We start from the raw sequence: 23,308 nt of genomic DNA, 5'->3' as shown, positions 1-23,308 counted from the left end.
TATCCGTACAAGTTTTGAATGGGGGATTTGCAGAGGTGTTTTTACATAGTTTCACGTTTGGATTGAATTCTTTTTTTTGTCTTTCGAAGAGACGTTTAGTTGGATCGTTGATCGTTGGATCTGAAGATGCACGACTTTATTTGTACAATTATATATATATACACGTGAGTTTTGATTATAAGTTTATGCATGAATTAAAGCAAGGATTGTAAAAATATTAGATAAATTTAAATGATAGTTAACCACGTAGTTTAAATTTTTATAATCGTGTTCTAAGAAATTGTTCAATAGAAAAAAGTTTGAAAATCACTCATCACGTTGTGTTTATTGTCGTTACGTAACATTTATCATGTTACGTTATCCACATTTAATACTATAATGCTACGATACAATGTGCAAGCATAATGCGATGATATGAACAATAATAATAATAACATTATTACGTTTTCGTCATATATTTTAACAAATATTTAATCCATAATCGCATCAAAATCCTATTTCAATAATCCACGATACAAATAACGCTCATCCAATCCGAATTTCATTGCTTTCGTCGCAATGGAGGAAGAAAAAAGACGGAATCGCACTTATTCGGCAAAAAAGGCTTGTGCAGAGACGAAGCCACGGCAAGGAAATGCTCAATGTATCGAAATAATCAGTCGAGGCGTGCGAGAAATGGAAGCGACGATAAAGGAAAATTGAAACGCGTTCCGATTATACCCAACTATTTTCGTGCTTTAATTTTCCCCCTCTTTTTGAACCAACCGACTCTTCCGATACTCGACGTTTCGCTTTATCGACCGAGCTCTCCGGAAAGAAAGAGGAGAGGCGCGAGATTCAAACTCGTCCTCGCGAAAACTGTTTTCTTTCGCCTCGGAGAAGGCGAAAGAAATTAAGTGGAACGCAAAGTTAAACTTAGCGTATCCACGGTTGGATTGGAATCGAGACGGGGGCCTCGTTAAAGAATGTTTCGCGTGCAGGAAGAGCGGTGGTTCGCGTTAACGATTCTAATCGGGATAACGAGGCAACAATGCCTAAAGAACAGTGCGTAATGGACGGGTGTTACGTCAACGGGGCTAATTACTGGACGCGAATAGCAGAAAAACAGATGGCTTGGAAGCGACAAATATGCGATAGATCGATTTGTCTTGAATGTGAAAATGTGGGGAGCCGAGTTGGGGATGGAGAGTTGGATCAATGGAGAGAGGTTTCACGTTTTCACGTTTCTTGAAAAAATAAGAAACATAAATCTTTCTTTTCTACCACGACGTGTTATCGAAGATGGAATTTTCAATTTTTCAATTTTTAATTTTGTCGAACGACGGAGAACACTCCAAAAGTACGTAATTTTGGTTTCACAGAAATTATTTTTGATAATTAAAGAGAATGGGATATGAAGTTCGAGCGGAACAAAGTATGATTTTGATATTATGTAAATTATTTTGATAATTAGAGAGAAGCAGAGATGGAAAGCGGTTAAATAGTAGAACGTTCGTTCTTTCTCGCTTAAATTACGTTATAATTTCCTATACCATCCATTATATCCAACATGCCTGTTTTTATCCCAACATTGCTCTTCTTTTATCATAGCTCGCATATTTCTCTGCTCAACAGCGATGCACTCGAAGAAAGATCGAAATCGATTCGAAGCATTATGTAGCAAGAATTTAACGCAATTTTCCCCTCGTTCCATGAAATGTTAGACACAATTTTTTTGATGGATCGTGGTAGAATCGATGGAAAGGCAAAAGAGAGAAGGGTTGTTAACGGCGACAAACAACTCGTTCACAACTCTTCCCAGCCGCTCGCGCGCTTTTTCTTTCACCTTTTCACTCGCGACGTATCCTCGTCCTCTCTCCTCCTCCTCCTCCTCCTCTCGTCCGGGATGTGCGTACCCACCGAATGCAATTTAATATTAGCGCGGCTGCCCGCTTCGTGCACGTAGACGCCCCGCTTTGCATACCGCCAACTCGTCCGCATTCATTTACACTAATGCACCACAATTTGCGTTGCATTTGTCGCGGCGCGCAACGTAACGCGGCTCGACGAATATGCGGCCCGTCTTTTATCACTGTGTCGCCTTCCTCGAGGTGTACGAATATTTTCGAGGCAATTAAAAAAAAAAAAAAAATATTCACGATGAATATCGATATTTTCTCTCTTTTCTCAACGTGACGTATTTCCAAATTTTGTGTTCATACGCTCTTTAAATTTATTATTATAATTAGTGACGATAACTGCTTCGTGCAGAATATTTTTTAAACTCTTGTCCAGCACGAGTTTGTTATATAAAAATTATATTTACTCGAATAATTTATATTCAACTGCATTTTGAACTTCACCTTAAATTGATTATATAAAATCTTCAAGGTGGAAGATAAAGGGTAGTTGGGAAACACTGTCCGCGAGTCGAGCAGGCCAGAAACGAGCCGGAAATTGCGATAGTGGCGGAAGAATCCGTCGAATCGAGGACGCTTGTTTTCCTCCTCTACAGCGATCCGTGACCGGCCATGCTCGAATGCTCAATCCGATCCATCCGGCTCGGGCGTGGAGTCAAAAGGACGGCACAATTGAAAATTTCCTCGCAGTTTGTACGCGGTTTCTGAAACGGGAGGGTTGTGCCAATCATTTTCAACATTCGAAGGAGAAATGATTGCTCTTTTAACTTTTAATTAACTCGAGTTACAAATATAAAACATATATAAAACGAGATGTCGAGGTCGATGGTATAATCGGAATGTCTGCTGCTCGAAGTAAGCAAGGAGCGTGGATCGAACTTCTTTCGGCCTGTCTCGATATTTGCAACTGCACGAAACTTCGTGAAAGGACTGAGGACCAGCAATGCTAATGCGTTTCGCTAAAAGTCAACTTACGTTGCGAAGTGGATTGGAACGAAAGAGGAATAAAGTGGTGAACGCACTTGGTCGATTGAAAATTGAACAACGGACGAAATTATCCTCGATCGATCTTTTCCCACATCGTTTAGATATTCCTTGTTGAAAATTGAAGAGTGAATTTTCAAAGAAACTAATATTGGTCCCTTGTTTTCACATTGAGTCGAGAGTCAATGTATGGGAGATAATAAAATCTTAATTTTTCCCTTTGTAGTTCTCTTTGTACTTTTGAAAAATATTAGTTGCATTTGCAAAAACGAACAAATTCTTTATATCGGAAAAATTAATTGTTTCCAATTCACTTAATACACAGAGTTGTGAGGGTAAAAATAAACGTATGACAAATATTATAAATTAAAGTTATGAGTTATAAAGGCTCGAGTTATTGTTTCGATTCTTTTTACTCAAGAAGCAATACCACTTTGCACTGGATATAAAATTTCAAACGAAGATTCATTGTATTTGATTCCTTGGAACAAATTTTCCTCAAACATCCTCGATCCTCCAATCTTTCTTAAAACTCTTCAAGCTCGATATTCTTTGACTGACAATAATCCTTTCTCATAATCCTCTTGCGAACAACAAAATGGAGATTATACCAAAACCGCAGGATATTCCAGATGATCGTACCTCAAAATTTTCCTCAACTCTTACAACATAATGTATAGAACAGGTGTATCGAAAGATCGTCATCCCTCTCACATTATCACTCTCTAAGATCCTTACAAAAGCTCCATTGTTCCAGATCGACGATCATCCTAATCCCTTCCTGCCAATAACAAAATGAAGATAATAAAACTTTAATAAATAAAACCGCACAATATTCCAGACGACCGTGCCTCAAAATTTCCCTCAGCTGTGCGTTGCGTGTGAAACAAGGGGTTGAAAAATCTCTCGGCCACGAAATACAATGGCAAGGCCCCCCTCCTCCTCGATTAACGAGGCCTCCTGCCGCATTAATTAACCGTGGGCGCGGGAGCTTCCTCGCTAATTTGCTCCTCGCCGTTTCCTCCCATTGTAGATATTACGCTCGTCTTACGTGCGCGAGAAGAGAGGTGCAACGCTCCCGTGTTCCTCTTCCGGTTGCGGTTTCAACCAATGCGGTCAATGGTCGCGCGCTCCCCTCTCCCTGTCGTTGTAAATCATTTTACACGCCGCAGCAGGTTGTTGCATTTCGTTGTTACGCGCTTACGCTGGTTAAATTGCATGCACGCGGGGGGGAAAAGCGCAAATTCGGTTCCTTAAAGGGGCTTAATAATCAGGGAGCCCTGTTCGATCGCGAGAAAGCGTTGGAATTGCCGGTTTTCCGCTCGTCTGGCTACCTTTTCTCCCATTTTTCACGGGGCAAAGTCACGTTTAAGGAGGGTTTAAGGAGAGGGTGGTACGAGGGTGATATGTGCTGAGAAAGGAATTATTACGTGAAAGATTTTTCGTTGAAACGTATATAGGGATTGTTTCCTTCTGTGTATTTAGTTTTTAGATCGATGGAGTTTTCGTTTAAATTGATTTAAAATCCTTTGTAAATTTGTTGCACGATAAGTCGTGCAGTTTCTTATTGGAAAAGAGAGAAAAATATTTAATTACGAGGTAAGATTTGTAAATTTTTGAGTTTTTATATTGTTATTTATCTACATGGTATTCGGATATTCACGCAGCATATAAATAGATAAAGGCGAATCCGATTGTTTCTCGATTATTTGATTATTTAAAGAATTACAGTAGAATGTTTTTTTATACGAGTTTAAATTTAAAAATAATTTAAAAGTAAGTGGAAATGTAGAATGTAATTTCGCCGGGTATTCGAATCTTTTTCCATTAACTTGACAAACTCCAAAATTTACCAAAGATTAAATTGCACACATTTTTCGTACCCTCGACGACAAAGACTCCGCTCGTTAGATTTGCTTGATCTCGCTATTCCGAAAAATTCCTCCGTATCGTTAATTTAGCTCGGTTATTCAGCCACTTGGTTTTCCATTCACGGCCGTTTAATTATCTGCCCGTGTATTTACTTAACTACCCAACTAATTAAGATTTTCTTTTAATCGCTACTTGTTATCTCCGCTCGTTCTCCCCGATATCTACATACATACACTACTCTTGTGCACAAGTACGTAGACATTCTTTAATGAACGATGTAAATTATTTTTATGTAACGACCCCCTCCCTCTAAATTCTATTATTAGAAATTCAATAAGCGCGTTCAAATTGCGAATTTAATTTTGTATTATATATTTTATATAACAAACGCTGTGATTATAAAATCGTTCGAGGAAAAAGAAGAGATTAAATAATTAAGGATTAGTAAAGGCAGCTATGATATATCGGCAAAGAAAAAAGAGAAAAAGAAAAGAAATTTAATTACTTCTGTATTATCGATGCACTCTCCGTCTTATCGAATAAATAAATAATTTATAGACTTTTCGTTGCGTAACATTTCGTTTTTATATTCACGTTTATAAAAACATATATAAACGATGAAAGATGTGACATTTCACGGAATATCCTGTAAAAAAAAAAAGATTTAGAAATTTAAATTTATTTATTTATCGCAAGGAGGGTATCGTTATAAGGAGAATAATAAAATTGCAAATTTCTCTCGACTCTGGATTCGAAATTCTAGATAAGACATTTTTTAAACGAGCAGATTTATGATATCCGACTTATTTTCATTCGTCTAATTACCCGGCCTACCCGGCCGTATCTCTTTATGCATCTATCCTGATTATCGGAAGTCGCCAAACGTGTTTCACCAACGAGAAAAAAGAATCATCACTCGGAGATTTGGAATGTTATACGCAGCATCCTCGTTCCAAGGAAACGGCTCATTTGTTTTCCATTAATAAATAAAACAAACGTGATTTATCTAAATTTATTTCCTCCAATTGCTTCGTCTTCGCGAATAAATTTCTCAATAAAATTGATAAAAATTTCGAATAGACCACCATAAGCGAGATTTTAAACGAAATTGGCGCCGCGATTTGCGTCACTTAACCTTGCATGTTAGATAATCAGCATGAAGAAATTATATACGCGGGGATTAAAGATCCGGGCCTTGAATATATACGCGTGATAAATGAATTCTATTTTCGATGAGATTTACTACCGCGCCCGCTTAAAAAAGAAAAATAAAAGCGGGAACGTGTCTGGCTCTCGATGAGATTTCCTGGAGTCGAGAGGTGTTATTTTCGATATTATTTTTATAACCGGTGTCGAGATTATCGTTGTTGGTAACTGGATGTAATTCAACGCGATGCTTGAATTCGTTGAATCAATCGACGTTTAACGACGGTTAAATTATTTTTGAGTAAGTGTCACTTTCAGCCTCTCTTTCTCTCTTTCTCTCTCTCTGTATTGAAAAGGATATCCGTGAATTAATGGAAATTTGTTTTCTCGATTAGGAACGTTTCAAGCGATTAATCCTTCGATTAAATCCTCTTCTTTTCCGTATTATATAAATAAGCTGAATAAATATGACAACACGACAACACAAATATTACATATATTGTAAAACACCATCAAATTTATCCCGTCCGCTGAACAAAATAAATTTTATTGAAAAATAACGTTTCGTTAGAGTTAATAATATACAAAGTCGTATGAAAGGTTAAATCAACACGATAATATCGCGATTGTTGTAAAAGGAAGCGTCTATTTTTGCTCTATAACTAAGCCGGCGATATCGACTAAAGGTCGGATAAAATCTTGATGACTCTCCGTGTATACATCCACGAATCCACTGTTACTTTTAAACCGCCCGCGGACGTAACAGCCAACAAACTGAAAATAACTGAAAATGTTGTATCACGGCCAAGAGCGACCCATTTTCACCGGCGCTCACATGATCGTTAATTTCGAAATACACACGAAAAATAGAAAGGAATCAATCTCATATAATTTCACGGAAACCTAACCCGTATTCAATCGTCTTGTCAATTCGAAAATTGTTGTCCAACACTTAGAATATAAAAATATAATAAAATTTTAAACTCGTCCAAAGTAATCCAGATATACATCCAACTTAGAGTAAAAAATGTATCGAAGACGGAAGATGGTAGAAATTAAAAAGTTTAGTAAAAAACTAGGATTAGATACCCTACTATAAAAAGATAAAGAAATTTGTTAAGCTATTAAATGTTGAACCATTAAAATTAAATAATATGGCGGCTTTTTATATCTAATTAGAGAAACTTGTCGATTAATTTGATAGTCCACGATAAGAAATACTTGAGTTAAAATTTATGTATTGTTGTTTTAATTAGCTTGAATTAATTTGGGTTAGAGATATTTTAGATAATAATAATTCAAATCAAAATGTAGTATATTCAAGGTTTAGATGAGTTTCAATAAATTTAATTTTTGGAATATTTATTTTAATATAAATATGAAAGAGAATTTAAAAGTAAATTAAAGTAATTTCTTTAATTGAAGGTAGTTTTAAAACAAGTGAATAAAGATCCATAGATTTTAAATAAATAATTTACAAGAAATTTTAATATATTCCTCGAGAAGACGGATTTTAAAAATCTAGTGTCAATAATTTTTCTCGCAGACTCTAAGCTAGCCTTATCTATAAATTAATACCAATAATCGAGATATCTGGACTCGGAAATAGACCGAGCTTATCTCCAACTCCCCTACCGATCTTTCCACCCAATCCACTTCCGACCCGATTCCACGGCTCCCAAAATCCAGTAGCAGAGGAGCGCATCGTGGACAGTTTCCTCGCGGTCGTGGTTGCATAAATATTATGCAAATAAGCAACCACCGTTTTCCCAGCGACGACGACCGCGTTGCGCTTTAGAGACTGCACCCGCAGTACGTTTCGCATCGGTCTGACCGCACCGGTGGCAAAGTGTCGTTGCTTATATCCTCTGAGATATGCACGACTCGCGTGTCTCCCTTATCACTTGCCAAGATAACTCGCGCTTTGCATACGCGGCATAATTCAACGCCAAACCCTCCCCCTCGCCATTCACACGCCTCGTATCTGCCCTAAAATTCTCTCTCTCTCTCTCTCTCGCAATTTAACACACGAGCAACTCTTTGTGATAGCTTTTCGTTATCTTGGCGCAATTTTTTTTATCTCGAGCATTTCTCGTTTCTTAAGGCCCAAAATATTAACAGGACACGCGCTTCCAGTACATTCTACGTATTTTAAGGTTTCTTTTCAATTAAATTGGGTAAGAAATTTTGCACGCTTTTCTGCGCAGTTCGAACGTGTTGGGTTTAGGGGGAAGGGGAAGAATGCCAAGGGGGAATGGCCGATGGGGATCCGTATATCTGCATGCTCGCAGGCCACGGTATCAGCAAGCCAGAACGCTTCTACCCCTTTTGCAAAAGCACCCCTCCTCCCCTTTTGGATCCCTTTTTGGTCTTTTCATTCACTGCCGGCTATCTTCAAGTTGCCAGATTCGAGGATCCTGAACCAGCAGAGAGTGTTTCTTAGGGATGATGCTTTGGAGTCTAACTTTGAATCGATTGTGATTTTGGATTGATTTTGTGTTAAATTGCTCGAATATAAATGATCTGAAAAAATGATTATAAAAAAAAAGAAAATAAAATAATTCTCGTCGTGAAAGAATTGGAGGAAGAAGCTCGAGAAAAAAACGAGGGGATGATCTTTAGCACGAGTGCCCGAATTAGGAGCGCAGTGTAGGCCAAAAGGGCAAACGGCGACGAAGTTTTTCATTAATATTTTAGACCGATTCGTTTTATTCCCGCTCAACTGTTCGAAAAGAGACTCGGAAGTTTCCCCAGCTTTGGAACTTTGTTCGTTGCTCCCGCTGCACAAGTTCCGTCCAGCTTTCGAATTATAAATAGAGATTCAACGAAATCTTCTATCCCATCCTATAAGACGCCCTAATAAGATCCATCTCCCCCAGACCTATGAAAAATACAACGTTGAATTAATCTTTTCGAGGGGATGGAATTATATTAGTCGGCGGAACGATTAATCACGTTTAAAAAAAATAAAGAATAGGCGAGAAAAATATTTTTCAGAAGCATCTTTTTTTTTTTTTTGGATTAATGTCGTCCCAACGATTTTGAGGATGCGCTTTTGTACTTATATATATATTTGTATATTCGTTATTCCATTTTATTTACTGATTGCTTAAAAAGAAGGAAGGCACGAGGTCGAGAAATCGAGTGTAAAGTATCGGAAAAGGGCAAATACTTTTTGGAAATCGATGTGTTCGACTGTTCATTAAACTTTGCCTCTGCTTTACATCTTATATAGCCCGAAAGCCTATCTCGAAATTAGCGAATGTAAGGAAGATAGGGATGGAGGAGGGTAGTGATTTAGATACCCGAGGGAACAAGTTTCGTTAAAGGGGATTTATATGATATCGGATGAAGCACAGCGTGAAACGACGCGTTTAATTTTTGCCACGCGATTTTGCCAGTTAATTACCTATCACGTTACGCTCCATTTTCGATCGCTTTAAAACGGGTGTCATTCCTAATTTCGAATTTCGAAATTTCTTCCGAGAAATTCTGTGAATATATACGCGATCAAATCCGTCTATTAAAATTTTCTTCTATTAATATTTTATCCCAGAGATTATTTATATTATCCTTTACCATTAATTCCATTAATAAATCTCAAAGTTTCAACAAGCTGTTACTTCAGCAATCGTCATCTCAATTCCCTTGTACACCTTGTTCGAAAGCATTTTTTAATCCTTACATTTTTCTTCTCCTCTTTTACATTAAATATTCATCTTCGAAACGCTTTTCACTGTAAAAGAATCAAGAGAAATCGTCAAGTTCTTTCTATTTTATGTAACAGTATCACTTATCGTAGTTCAATGCAATAATATAAATTACCTCATGCACATGCAGTGTATAAATAATACATACGTTCGCTCGAACACGAACAGAAGCTTAACTTCCGTAACAGATTTCGATACTCGTCCCTGAAAAACAATCGTCCCCCCCCTCGAGTCGACGCAATACGAAGATCAATGTTAGCACCGATAAGAAACACGCGAATTAATCTTCCCTCTCCCCGTTTAACTCGCCTGGTTTATTCGCCTCCTGGCCTAATTGGCCTTTGGTTAATCCTGTGCGTCCACGGCAAATGTTCCAATCTCCTTCCCTCCTTCCCTTTCGAGGATCGTTTTTCTACGCGAATATGAATTTCGATGCAATTAATCCTGTTTCTTTTAAAAACGTAAAAAAAAGACGAATGGCTCTTTTCTTTTTCGAGATAAATAAAGAATATCGTTGCCTAACGAGTTTCGAGAAGTTGGGAGAAGCGATTTGCAAGCAGGAGGAGGAGGAGGAAATTCTTTATTTTTTTCCCCCTCCCCCTCTCATTTTCCTCGGTAATTTATTCGCGGAACTTGGATTGTCTTCGCGTGTAATTTTAATAAGATCACTTGTCTCTCGCGTGATTGCGTTTTATGGGCCGTGTTGGAGATCGTATGCAAATCGGAGGTAAAATTGGCCAGGCGGTGGTTACACGTGGCCGTAAAATCGAGTGGTAAAAATTTTAATTGCTCGAATTGACGAACGCGCTCTTGAAGATTATTGGTATCGACGGTCGTTGCATCGTTTTTCGTTTCCCTTTTTATTTCTATTTTTCGAATCATCCGAGATCGTGTATAATAAAATTTAACGAACAGAGATATCGTTCAATATTTATAGATTCGTTTCCTTCTATAATAATAATTGCAAATTATTGTAAATATCTATGAGAAAGGCTCATTATTCTCAATTCCTTCAACGTGTAAAAATTCTCCCATATTTCGTTTTATAAATTCTCTTTTAATTAATTTTCACTCCTTCCTTTTCCTCTCCCTTCGAAACGAGGGCTATCGCCATTTTCGCAAAGATTCTACGCAAATTTCTTGAAATTGAACTTTTGAACGTAGAAATTCCAAGAGTAAGAGTACGCTCTCCCGCCTGTTTTTACCGTCGACGCGCGAGGTTTCACCGATTAAGTTGATCCACCCGTTTGGATTGGCGATGGAAAGTTGCTCAACAGATGTAAGCGGAGTTGGATACGTATCGAGTGGGTTATATTTATATCGATTTAATGTAAATCGAAGGGGATCGATGCACCAACTTCCACGGCTTTTACTTATTCGCTATCGTATCGCGGTAAAACCCCCTCCTCTTTCTGTCTAAGACGACGACATTTGCATTTGTCGATTTCCTTGTATATATATATATCCAGATGGGAGAATTGTTCGCGAGGATGTAATTGCAAATTAGGGAAAATGGAAATTTTCCACGAGGGTAGTTTTTCTGAAACAACAAACTCTCGTTATTCCATTACGAATACGAGCGAATGAGATTTTTTTTAAAGAAGGGGAGAGGAAGAATTCGAATCGATCTTTCCTGTATTTTATTCCTACGAGAGAAGATGTAAAAAAGTATACATATATATTGGAAAGGATTATTTTATCCAAGAAAAGATGCGTGAGCCGTCTTATAAACACGAGAAAACTAATTGGCCGAGAAAAAAAGGAAAAGAGATACGAAGGGAAGAGGATCATTTCGCGGGAAGAAAGGGGCGTGACTCGTTCATTTATTTCCTTCGCTTCTTCCATTAACTCTCCTCAAGAAGCGAACGCTCTCAATGCGCGTTACGAGGAGGGGGGAGAACGACGATAGTTTAATGATTTCCTTTGCTCCTTAACGTCCCTGCAGCCAAAGGGACCCGATCCCTTGAATCTCAAAAATTTAAACTCTTACGATGTACACGGAAGAGAAAGAGAGAGGGGACGTCTCTCTTGCGAAGCGTGGAGGAGAGGAAGGAAGACATAACTATATATACACATTTATAGAGGTTGGAATGCTCGGCGCGACATTCCAGCGCCACGGTTTCATGAATGGAGGGCCCCGTAAAAAGCAGCCGGTGGGTCAACTCGTACCAGTTGACTCCGATAATTGCGTGGCCCGAGCGGGGATCAGAGGGCAAAACGAGTCGACATTAGCCTGTTAGCCCATTAGTTCGAGCCCACCGACACGCGCACCGAACACTCTCGACTTCTGTTCTCGGGTAACGATGATGGCGCGTGAGACGGCTCCGTTTCACGATTTAACGAATAATTTTTACGATACTTGGGTCCTCTTCTGTTCGAGGCTCATCTCTCTCGCTTTTAAGCTTCTCTCTCCACTCTTTGCACCTCTCCGATCCTATGATGATGTTCGAGGGTAGGGCGTGAGTTATGAAATTTTATTTGACAAGTAAGCTAACGAGGGACTTTCCCTTCGATTTATTCTATATTATCCTTCTTTCTGAAAACGCTCGTTCGAGGGAACGGCCAATGAGGTCGAGAGGGTAAGGATCGAGAAATCGCGAGGCTTTAACTGCGTTATCGATCTACGCTACCTTTGGCTCCAGGTTTAAAGGGAGTGGAGTTTGTGTGTGTGTGTGTGTCCTCTGTATGGCAGCACCCCAACTATCGAGACCTATCGAGATTATTAAACGGAGCTTTGGCAAGGTCGGCCCAGTCAGAACCGCCAATTTCGACCCACGGCCACTTTCATCCCCCTGTAACGTCTTCCTTCTCTCTCTCTCTCCTTTTATCTCCTTCCTGAGTGCCTTCTGTTGAACTTTGTTGGATCAACGAATCGCCTTGTGGATAATGCCTGGCTTCGATTGTGCTCTTTCTTTCACGTTTCCACATCGTGTTGTATGAAAATCTGTCAAAAAAAAAAAGAAACTGTGCAAAGTGTTTACAAGCTCCGCAGAATTATATATAAGAGAGGATTGTTTAACGTAATCGCACAACGGATGGAAATACATTCCGTTCATTAACGCGTTAATTCGTTTCGCCGTTTATTATCGAGATTGCAAATTTCCAAATCAATTCCCACTTCTATCGATTAACTTTATCCACTGCACGTGTTAACGTTACTATTAATATCGTCCCGATTGTTACATTAATTAGGTTATTAACTCGTCGAAACACCGATATCGCCGCCAAAGGGCTACGTTATATCAAGCTAAAATACGAAATATAAAGTCACATATATATATATATATTCGAGAGAAAGTAAAATTCTCGATCGACGTAAAATACAGATTACAATTCCTATATCTATTATACGAACGAATCATTGGAGCAGCACACCATGAAAATTTGCTTAACTCCTTAACCTCCTCTCTGATCCGAGATCGAAACGAATGCACGTAGCAGAGGGAATCAAAATGACCCCCATTAGAGTCGTGTAGAGTCCTCATCTCGTGGAGAGTTTCTTCTTTCCTCCCTCCCCCTGGCTCGAGATGGAAAGAGCTTCTTCCACCTTGCGTGGCCATTCGTCTCTCTTGCCAAACGAATCCCTTTAAAGAGATGGGGGAGCGAGTCGCGCCATTGTCGCCGCGAAGGTGCGCGCTTTTTTCGGGGCGAAGATCGAGTGGGGCGATCCATGTCGCGGCAGGAAGGCTAAATTAGCCCCATTTCACGCCAACTACTTTCCTCTCGCGTGTATTCAGCTACTTATCGTCGGGCGGATAAAGTTTTCGAAGAAGATGTTCCCTTGGAATGTCAAGGTGCATTCGTCACGGCGAGGAAGAAAGATCGACTCCCTTCCTTTCGAGAAACGAGGGACGGGTGCTTTGATTAAGCCTCCGCGATTATCGAACTGGCTTTCGTCGGAGGAATTTATTTAAACGTAAGAATATTTTCATTCGAGAGAAATGAAGCGACTCTGAGAAAGCCATTCTTGAGAGTTTCGTATCTTAAGAATATATTTGAGAGTGGAAATCGTGTTTCTCGTGATCCCTTCCACGATAAGATCAATCTCCCCGGATTATTAACTCTATGATATCAGCTCGAACGCGAAGAAAAATAGTCTCGAAAGAATTTCACCTCCGAACGCGTTTTCCAAAATTCCAAAAAAAGAAAGAGAAATACTCGTCCGATTTTCCATCCTCAATTTTTCTCGTCCAATACCCTCGAAAGAATTTTCACCTCCATCGATCGTTACCGAGTGAGCGCCGCTTCATCAAACCGGAAGGGAGAGACTGCAGATTTGGCAACGAGCCACCGATATTACACGCGTCGCGGGGAATTGGACGTGGCTCCCAGCCGCGCTTTCTAACTTTCCAAGTAATTAGGATTTTCGGATTTTCCAGCCTCTTTTCAACGAGAGGTGAGTTCCGCGACGAAGAGTTTCGAGACGGTTCCACCCGTTTCCGGCTGTCGAAAATCGTAAGAAACGATTCGCGCGGAAGAGGAGGCCGTTGCGTGTGCGAAAAGTATCGATCGTTCGATGCTAATTAGGGTGTAACAGCGTTGCTGGAAAGTCCATTGTCGTGTAACAACAATGCGTAGTTATTTATAAGGCGAATATAAAAGAGAGTTAATCGTGGGAACGTCTAATTTAGATGGCAAGGTCTCGGTTATTATGGAAACGTTTCTCCCAGGGAGGGAGGAGAAGCGTGTTCGTAAATTTGAAGAACAATTCGTTATTAAAATTGCGCTTGTAGATGTATATTTGTGGATTAATCGTGATTCTTTTTTATGTTTCAGGTAAGTACATGCATATAAGAAACACGGAGGACTAATAAGAAGTACGGTAAACCAGGCTTAATTTCTTATTAACGTATCTCTCGATTTCAATCGATTTATTCTTTCCACGAATAATTTTTATTGCCACCTCAAGAAGCTGACAAATAATCGTCGATTCGAATTAGAACGAATTCAGAAAAAAAATCTCTAAATACCACGACACGAAACAAACCGCAAAGCCTCTAACGAAACGCAACGTTTAATCGCAAAAATCTCGAATTAACGAGGGGAGTTTATCATTCCCAATATCGATACCAATAAATTCCCCATCGCGTTTCGCGTCGATTCTCGACGAGAGAAAGAAAGAGAGAGAGATGAAGGGAAAAAAAAAACAAAATGTCCCTCAGGCTCGAAGCGTGGAAAAAAAAACGACACCCAGACAGCATCCCGTAATTTCCCCTATCCCTCGGAATCGCATTTATCAAGCATAACCGTATCTGTATCGCGTGCGGTAAAACCCAGCCAAGTCCCCTGGGCTTCGTTAACTCGGTCGGTAATAGCCAGAATCGGGCGGTGCTGACTGCGTAAGGGAGTTTCCAAACCGCGATCGACTCGTCCAGGGGATTCCCTCCCCCCGTTATGAACGATTCTCGCGAAATCTCGGCCACGGTCGACGGTTAAATCCTCGTCGACGACGACGAATTCGTGCAAAGCCGTTTAAATTTACAGGCGTTTTACCACGTTTTACGCTCGCGTACGTGTGCGTTATAGGAAGAGGTGGGGGAAGAGTCAGGTTAAGGCGTTACAATGGAGGGCCCTGTATTAAATCCTGGTCACGGTCTCGGCCGAAATGTCGGCCGGCCGAGCCGATGCTCGACGCGGACGGAATAAAAAATTTTTCCCGACCGACGTTTTTCTGTTCTTCTGTTCGTCGACTCTTTTTCTTCTTTTCTCTCTCGTTATTCGTATTATTCCTTTCGCGAGATAGATGTAGATAGATCGGGCAGCCGAATCAATGCGGAATTTTAATTCTTTGTTATATTCGTCGAAGAGCGACTTTCGATGCGGCAATAATTATTTGCAAAACTTATTACACGAAGGAATACGAGTAAATAAGTTAAACCTTCCATCGTTATTTAAAAGCTAATAATTTCGATTGAGGGTATTATAACAAAATCGTTATCCCCCTCCTGTTAATTGGAATCCAGATATTTTTCGTATCGATGCGACTCTCCTCTCGAAAAGCACTTTTCCTCTCGGAAGATTAACGTCGAGTTCCGTCGAGAGGAACGGTCACTGGAAGAGGCCGCAGTTCCTTTTACGACTTTGGGCGGCAAAATGAAAATTCTTCGAGCAGTTTGCACGGAGTTCCACGCCGTACACGTATTATAAGGCGGAAGAAGAATCTCAGGCAGAGGTTTGATTACGATTCGCGCGAGGTTTAATTTAATGGATGGATATCGGTGTCGATGGATTTCTTTTCTTCTTTTTTTTCCCCTCTATTCGATTCGAATAAATTTCATTTTTCTCCTTTCCATTCTCGTCCGCGTGAAAATTGAAATCGATGATCGCGCGAATTTTTCATTCATTGGAGAAGGGGATGATATGGTTCTTTTGCTTTTCGAGCGTTTATTAATCACGTGTGCGGTAGATTTGTATCGCACAGAATGATATCCGCATTATGGATTAATTAATTGGATTGATTAATCGTTGTTACGGAAATTGGAGTTTGTTTTTGGAAATTTTTGTTAAGAAATTAATTGCTTCCGGCATTGTTCTTATTATTATATAGAGGAGATTCGAGAATTTTTATTCGATTCGAAACTGCAAATTAAAGTATTAAGTCGTTTAAAAATCTTCGATAAGCAATCAGCGTTAAAGATACAAATCTTCACGAAACACACAATCGAGCTGATAAAATTATATTCCATTACGAATGGGAAAGCTGTTCCTTCTCGAAATGCAAAACGAAGACAAAGATGGAGAATCAATAAATCAAAGAAAGATCGCAAATGTCCTCATCCCCCGTATTTGTCTCTTATCCTTTTTCAACATTGGATGGAAAAAAGCAACGTTTCCTCTTCTCTTTTCGCGCGAAACACCACCCCTCCAGTTTCTAAGAAACCAGAGACGAAACTCTCTGCTTCTCCTGCTTTCTCTCTCTCTTTCTTCTTAATTAGCTATTACAAGAAAAGTCTTTTGTAAACGTGCTCGGAAATGGATCGCCTCTTAATTGCTAAGAACAACACGTTTCCGTTTCCGTATCTACAAATTTAATTGGAGAATAAGAATGAAAAATAAGGATGAATTATCAATTAATTTCAGGGAATGTACGAGGGGGAAATTTGTGATAAATTCGCTTTGGCATTGAATCAAATTGATTTAATATATTGATACATTATTGTAATATCCTCCGAGATATTTATATTTCTATTATTTGAAATTTAAATCCCGTAATAATTCCGTTTCTTTGTACGATAAAATATTAGAACGTGTAAAATAAGACCATCCTCGTCCATTCTTTTACAAACGATATAATACTAATTATTAAGTACATTCATATTGAACAAAACGAAAGAGGAACAATCTTTTGGTATCTGCATTTCAATCAGGGTGAAAGAAAGAAAGAAAGAAAGAAAAAAATCGCGTTGTTCTTTCCTTATTGGACGAGAAGGAAGGGGAGAGAATGGCTTACGACCAAGTTGTTTCTCGGCGCGCGAAAATGAAAATTTCCTCGGTTTCTCGCGATCTCGCCTCTTATTTCGTGCCACGTTACTTATTCCCGTTTCCTGAGTTTTACCAAGTTCAGTTTGCTGTGCTGGAAACGTTAATTCTGTTCCCTAGCCCCGCGACAGTTGGATTTGTAGTTGAAACTTGTGGATTTGTCGAGGTTACTGGCTCGTGTCTTGATCCGGTGAAAAGATTCTCCCCTTCCTTTCGATACTCGACGGCCACGTTGAAGGAGAAAAGGGGGATGGATATATTTTAAACTCAAAAAAACCCCGCCTCGATCATTTTCATCTTCTCCCTCGAGTTTGCTCGAGTCATTCGACAAAAATTTTTGTCCGTGTGGATTTGGTGAGAAATTGTCTTCTTCGACAATTCTCTTGTTACAGAAATAATGATAAATGTATCTTGAATCTCATAGATTCTCACAAATAGTGCAACTTTTTAAAGATTCTGAAGTCAGAGCTACAATATTTACTGACCTTTTTTCTCGATATAATAATTTTCGAATCGCGATTAAAAAAAAGGAGAAAGCGATGAATTTGAGTTGCAGTTTATGAGATTGGATGCCCAATCTTTCTCAGTTTGGTAATGTTTAAACAACGGAAGTCGCGTGAGATAAATTGAAACTTGAATAAGTTTCGAACACCGGTGAAAAAGGAACGAAAAAGGAAAGGACAAACAACAAGGTAAATGAGAAATCAATGCAAGAGACCGTTCCCCGAATAGAGAAAGAAAACTGTGTACGATTTTCCTTCGTCTGGAGAGAGAGAGAGAGAGACACTTCTTTTGATCTATTTCCTCTCCATTCGTCTTCTTCTTTGCCGGGGTGTATATCTCTACACGACAGGGAAGGCTTCCTCTTTCATCGCTTCTTGCGCAGCTTACATTGGATCAACCACGAAGAAATTTCGTTTCCTGTTGCGCCAACCAATTTTAACCACGGGATAAAACTATCGATTAATTGGAAAGATTTTAAACTGGCGAAAATTTCAAGAAGAAATTTTGAGAAAATTAATATCACAGACGAATGGTTAAAAATCAACGAAATCATCGTTTCTTCCTTCGCGAATGTAAATTTAAAAAATAAATTATTCGCGTCGAAATGGTGAAATTTTTTACGTTCCACTATAAATCGCGAAGAATTAGGATAGATTTTTATATTTCTCATCTCTGCCATTGTGAATCACTTTTAACGAGAAGAAACCTCGCTTCTACCTCCACCCTCCTCCCCTTTTTACCTCTTGTTCTTTCCTCGCACGCAAGCAAACCACCCTCGTCCTCCAATTCTCCAAATGTGTACAACAATTTTAACCGGTGCACGTTATGCCGTGCCCTCGAATTCCTGCCCGGAAATAAAGCGATAAAACCATTCGGTACACACGTCGGCCATCGGAATTTCGTTTGGCCGAGCGAAGAACGGCTCCGTTCGAACGGAAAACAAATTTCTGCAAAATTCGAATTCGAGGGAAAAGGGGTGCCCTTCTCTCCCTTCATCAAGACACCCTTCTCGACCCTTTTCGTAGCGGAAAACGTGCACCGTGTTTCCATATACGTGTGTGGCTTTCTATTCAACCTGAGAGAATAAGACACGTATATCCTGGAATCGAATTTATCTGTCTGAAATTTCGTAAAAACCGGGCTGAACGATTTGTAAATTAATTGTACGTAAATTCGATTTGATGCGTATTTCTCTCTCTCTCTAAAAAAAAAGGAAGATTAAAAAAGTTTCGAAGAATAGTTCCATTTGGACATCCTGTATACACACTCGAGTCTACTTATTGAAAGTAGGCGGGGTAACACGGCGTGGCACGCGAGGCTGCGATAAGAATTTCGCTCGATAAAAAACAAACAAGATTTTCAGGGATCCTGGGACCGTGACTGGGCAACCATTAAACGAATTCAAAACGCGAAGCTAGAGCTGCTACAAGTTGCTATCTGGCCGACAGGATTGCCTCTCCCTCTTTCAGATAAGATGGCTTTATTGTATTCGAGATCGAGCAGCGAATTTAACCTCGAATCGGAACGCGGAGGGAGAGAGAACGTTCGTTCGACACGTATGAAAAACAGGGACGACGACATTGCGGTCGAGCATTCGTATTGTTCTCCTTTTAGTCGAAGTAAAATTTTCTAAATCTGATTTTTATTTTTTTTTGTATATAAAATCAATTTACAAAAATTCTCAAATAATTCTATCCTTTCGTTTTAAATCTTAAATTTTCGAATTTCTCTCACTCTGAAGAAGAAGGAAAAAATGACTCGTGTGATGTGCGAGAATTAAGAGGCTCTTTGCAAAAGCGGGCCGCTCGATAAAATAAACTCGGTTTCGAAGTTAACTTGCAGTTAATTCATCGCGCGATCATGCGTCGCCAGTGGTGGTGTTTAGCACTGTATTTCAACCTTCTTTTTTCTTTCGTTGCCTTCGTGCTCCTCGAGGATGGTAATTATTCTAATAGAGAGGGCACAATTCAGGAAGCACGCACACTAGACACGGTTAAATTGTCTGGAATAGATGCGAGAAAATGGCTCGTATTCGAAATTTATATATTTTAAATATATAATTGCCTTGCTACTATATTTTCTTTCTCTTTCGTATCTATAATAGTTGTAAATAACGTGTCCTCGATATTAATATTTACAACAAGTTTACAAGTGTTGTAAAATCTAACGTGATGCTCTTGTTTTCGTCAATTGAATTTTTCAAAGTTTCCACAAACTTTTATTAAATTGAGAATTGAGAATTGTGAAATTATTATTATTATTCCCAACAGTGTTCTATCATTTTTATCATCATCTCCTAGAAACAGATACGTTCCATTTCAAGATTTCATTCACACTATTTTCCTAAATGACAAGTTTCTGAAATGATAATCCATCGCGAAATTCCCCGGAAAATCCTTCTCTCCCACGAAAATCTTCCCCTCTCTTGATCCATTCCCGCACGCAGCGCCGAATTTCCTCCCCACGATCCCTAATCACCCAACAATTGCCGAGTTCCAAGTCCAGCCACCGACGATACACCTCCATTTCCACCATTTCGTAATTTCCCTCGCCCAACGACGTCGTTTCGTCAAATCCAAGGCTCCTTTAATGACTCTGCCTATAACCAGCCACGTCTGGGACACGGCGAGACGCCTCCTTTCCTTCCATTTTAGCATACGCATTGGCCGCGCGCCAATCCTTTCATCACGCGTTTATTTCGCGTCCTGCGAGCATCATCTTCTCCCCCTAATCGACCAAGTAACGAAGAGGCGTTCATCTTCAAGCTCGAGGGTAATTTTGTAATTTTGGAGGAGGGATGGAGATTGCAAGAAAGCGTCCATCGATTTCAGCCAATTATTTATTACGTTTGAAAAGATTACTTATTTCAGTCGGACGGACGCTTTCTGCCAATTCCTCTCGCGTCTGGGTCGGACTTTCGTCGATTTCTTTAGTTCTCAATCTTTGGTACGACTTTTGCGCATAAACCATTTCAGTATCTGGTTTCTTAAGCTTGAATGCAAAAAGCGATGCTTCTCGCACGCCATATCGAAATTGTTGCATATTCTTAAAATATAATTCGAATTTAATCGCAAGTTATGTAGAAAGAAAGGAGGAAGGAAGTTATTCGCATTAATTTTTGGATCTCTATGCAGGATGAATCGAGAATCGAGGAAATAGGATCAAAAGGTAATGTTCGAAAAGTAACATCGAGTCAAGAAGCGAAACATTGCTCTCGAAAAAAATAAAAATTGAAAATAAACGAAGACGAATCGAGGATGGCGTTTGCACCTTTCAAAATCGAGCGATCGAGTTTAATCCAAACCTACGGAACCTAAACTGCTCGAGTATAATTTAACTATCTAACAAAGATACGTGGATCGAAGTGATACTTTGGCCTGTAAGTTCAAAGTCGAGCAACAAAGCCAATATGATACAAGAGGGGCGATACTTTTCCATCCAAAGATAGATTTCAGCTTTAACGAAACTAAGTAATCAGAATCGCGATGGAGCGTGATATAAATTGAAAGGGGAGGCAATACACCACGCGCGAAACGATAACGCACGCGTTGGAAACAATCAAGACCCTCGTTACAAATTGCAGCATCGTAAAAGCGATACAAGCTCAAAGTCTAGCATTTCTGCGTAGCATTGATTCAGGGTCGAGCTATATAACAAAAGTATTCCAATCCTTGCAATTTTCGATGAACAAAATATATATATATACATGTTAAAGAAACTTGTTTAAGACAAAAATTGAATGAAAATGATTGTGCAGCCAAAAGATGTTTATATACACAATTTTATATTAATGGAAAAATGTCTCTCGCTCCAGGATGCGAGCGTTCGAATAATGCATGTGTCTAATAAATGTATTATAACTTGACTCATCCTTGTCTTAAACAAGTTCCTTTGACGAGTACATTTCAAATATCTACTGTATACGTATATTCTTCCACGTTTTGAAGCTGATTGAAGCACCGTGTGAAAAGACTTCTCTATGGATAAACGATCGTGTCGAGATTTTCCGATTAATCCGATTATATAATCGATCAATCTAAATTGTTAGAAATGGAATTCTGAGAGGCGAGGAGTGGAGCAAAGCGCGCGTGTAAAATCGGCGTGCAATGCGGCACAGTTTTCTTTATTGCAAAACTTACACCGATCCGCGAGTTTCGAGGAACACTGTGTCGTAAACTCTGGATTGGAACTGTGGAGAGCGATGCAGCGTGGTATAATCTCACAGCGGCGAGATGTAACGCGATATTTTTATGTCGGATAGCGACGTGGATTGAACGCGCCGGTTGTAAAGTTGGGAAGCGAGCGATTTCTTTATTTTTTTTTCGCTCGAGAATGGGCCTAATTCTTCCTATCTAACTTATATCGATACGTTTTCGTCGCATATTTCAGGAATAACAGTTTATCAAACGTCGAAACAAATTTATAATTATATCTTCCAGCAGGACCAAAGAAGATATATCGTTCGCCACAAGTAATTTTCGACGAAGAAGCGACCCGGTTTCGGATTAAAATGCGTTTACACACTCGATGAAATTCGTTGTTAAAACGAAACGTTTTCTAAAAAACAAAATATCGAGAGTCGGTTAACGGTGTTACGTTTCGGCCACATGTCTAGTTATGCAGTTTAACGAAAATTATCCTTTATATTTACGAGCTCGACGCAGTGTCACGCGACGAAACATGGCGCATATGGATTTCCCTCGTTCGAAAAAGAGGAAAAAAAAAAGAATCTGCACCGTTTAATGCGTGCCTACTTTACACTGGACACACGAAATTCGATGCACACAACGAGATACCGTTATCTTCGATCGTTTCACCCAATTATTTTTCACACACACGCGAAGAATCATGGATAAAACTTGTTACGTTGCGACCAAGCTAATCCAATCTAAATCTCCGCTCTTTTGCCCTAATAGAAAAATACAAGACTTAGCAAACTCCTCTCCCGCAAACGTTGACACTTGGACCCCCTAAAATCCCGCAAAAGGCAAAGTTACACACGAAGAAAGGTCGGAAGCGATTAGAGAGAGCCCCGCGATTTCAAGTATGGAAATCTCCTGTTGACAGTCCAAACTATCACGCTTACCGATCCTCCAAGTGTTTACCCTGCAGCGTAATATCCGATTAATCGTTGGAATTCTTCATTCATCGAGCGATTTCTCGAGACGGAGTAAAAAAGGGAGAGGGACGATTACAAAGGGTTAACGGATAGCAGTGGATTCAATTCCACACCACCGACTCGAGGGTGGTGCCGACTCCTCCTCCTCCTCCTCTAGGCCTCTGTCTGAGCTTTGTAACGCTGCCAAGATGAATATTACGCGATAAGAGAGGATAAATCGTTGGGGAGGGAGAGGCTCGCGTTACGGACGTAACTGGAGCTTTAACTGGAGCTTCGCTTTGGAAATAGGGAGGAAAGTGGAGGAGAAACCGGTCTGAAGTTAAGAACGCGCGATTATTAGACGGTGTCGGTCGGGATTACATCGATATTTGGATAATTGGTTATTCGTGTTTCGGAAGAAGGGGAGGGGGGTCGTCGTTTCGATTCGAGAGAAGATCGAGTGAGAATGAAGTAATAAGCGCGAGCGTGTTGGTTTAATGGAATTTTGAGGTAATGGGATGATGAATTTCGTTTGTTCGAGAATATCGAGCAGGGATTTTAGAAAAATTGAACGAAAGAGCCAAGTATTTGTCTTTGGAGAGTGTAATGAACGAGAT

At 39.7% G+C, this 23,308-nt stretch overlaps 1 protein-coding gene across 6 annotated transcripts in view; it reads left to right on the top strand.

Moving 5' to 3' along the window:
* LOC107997499 (semaphorin-1A) overlaps positions 1-23,308 on the top strand; it is a 396,921-nt gene that overhangs the window by 60,214 nt on the left and 313,399 nt on the right. The window contains exon 1 of one of the 6 annotated variants that reach the window (XM_062071775.1): positions 10,812-14,006. The exons of 4 other annotated variants lie outside the window; for them this stretch is intronic. In XM_062071775.1, coding sequence (XP_061927759.1) covers positions 13,676-14,006 — 331 coding nt within the window. In that variant the 5' untranslated portion in view covers positions 10,812-13,675. Of the gene's footprint in view, positions 1-10,811; positions 14,007-23,308 lie in introns of those variants that run through there. One more of the 6 variants, XM_062071776.1, reaches the window with a different exon arrangement.

Source organism: Apis cerana, linkage group LG2 (genome assembly GCF_029169275.1).
Source record: "Apis cerana isolate GH-2021 linkage group LG2, AcerK_1.0, whole genome shotgun sequence".
NCBI classification, from domain to species: domain Eukaryota; kingdom Metazoa; phylum Arthropoda; class Insecta; order Hymenoptera; family Apidae; genus Apis; species Apis cerana.
Note: the sequence above shows the minus strand (reverse complement) of the source record. Positions and strands in the feature narration are given on the sequence as shown.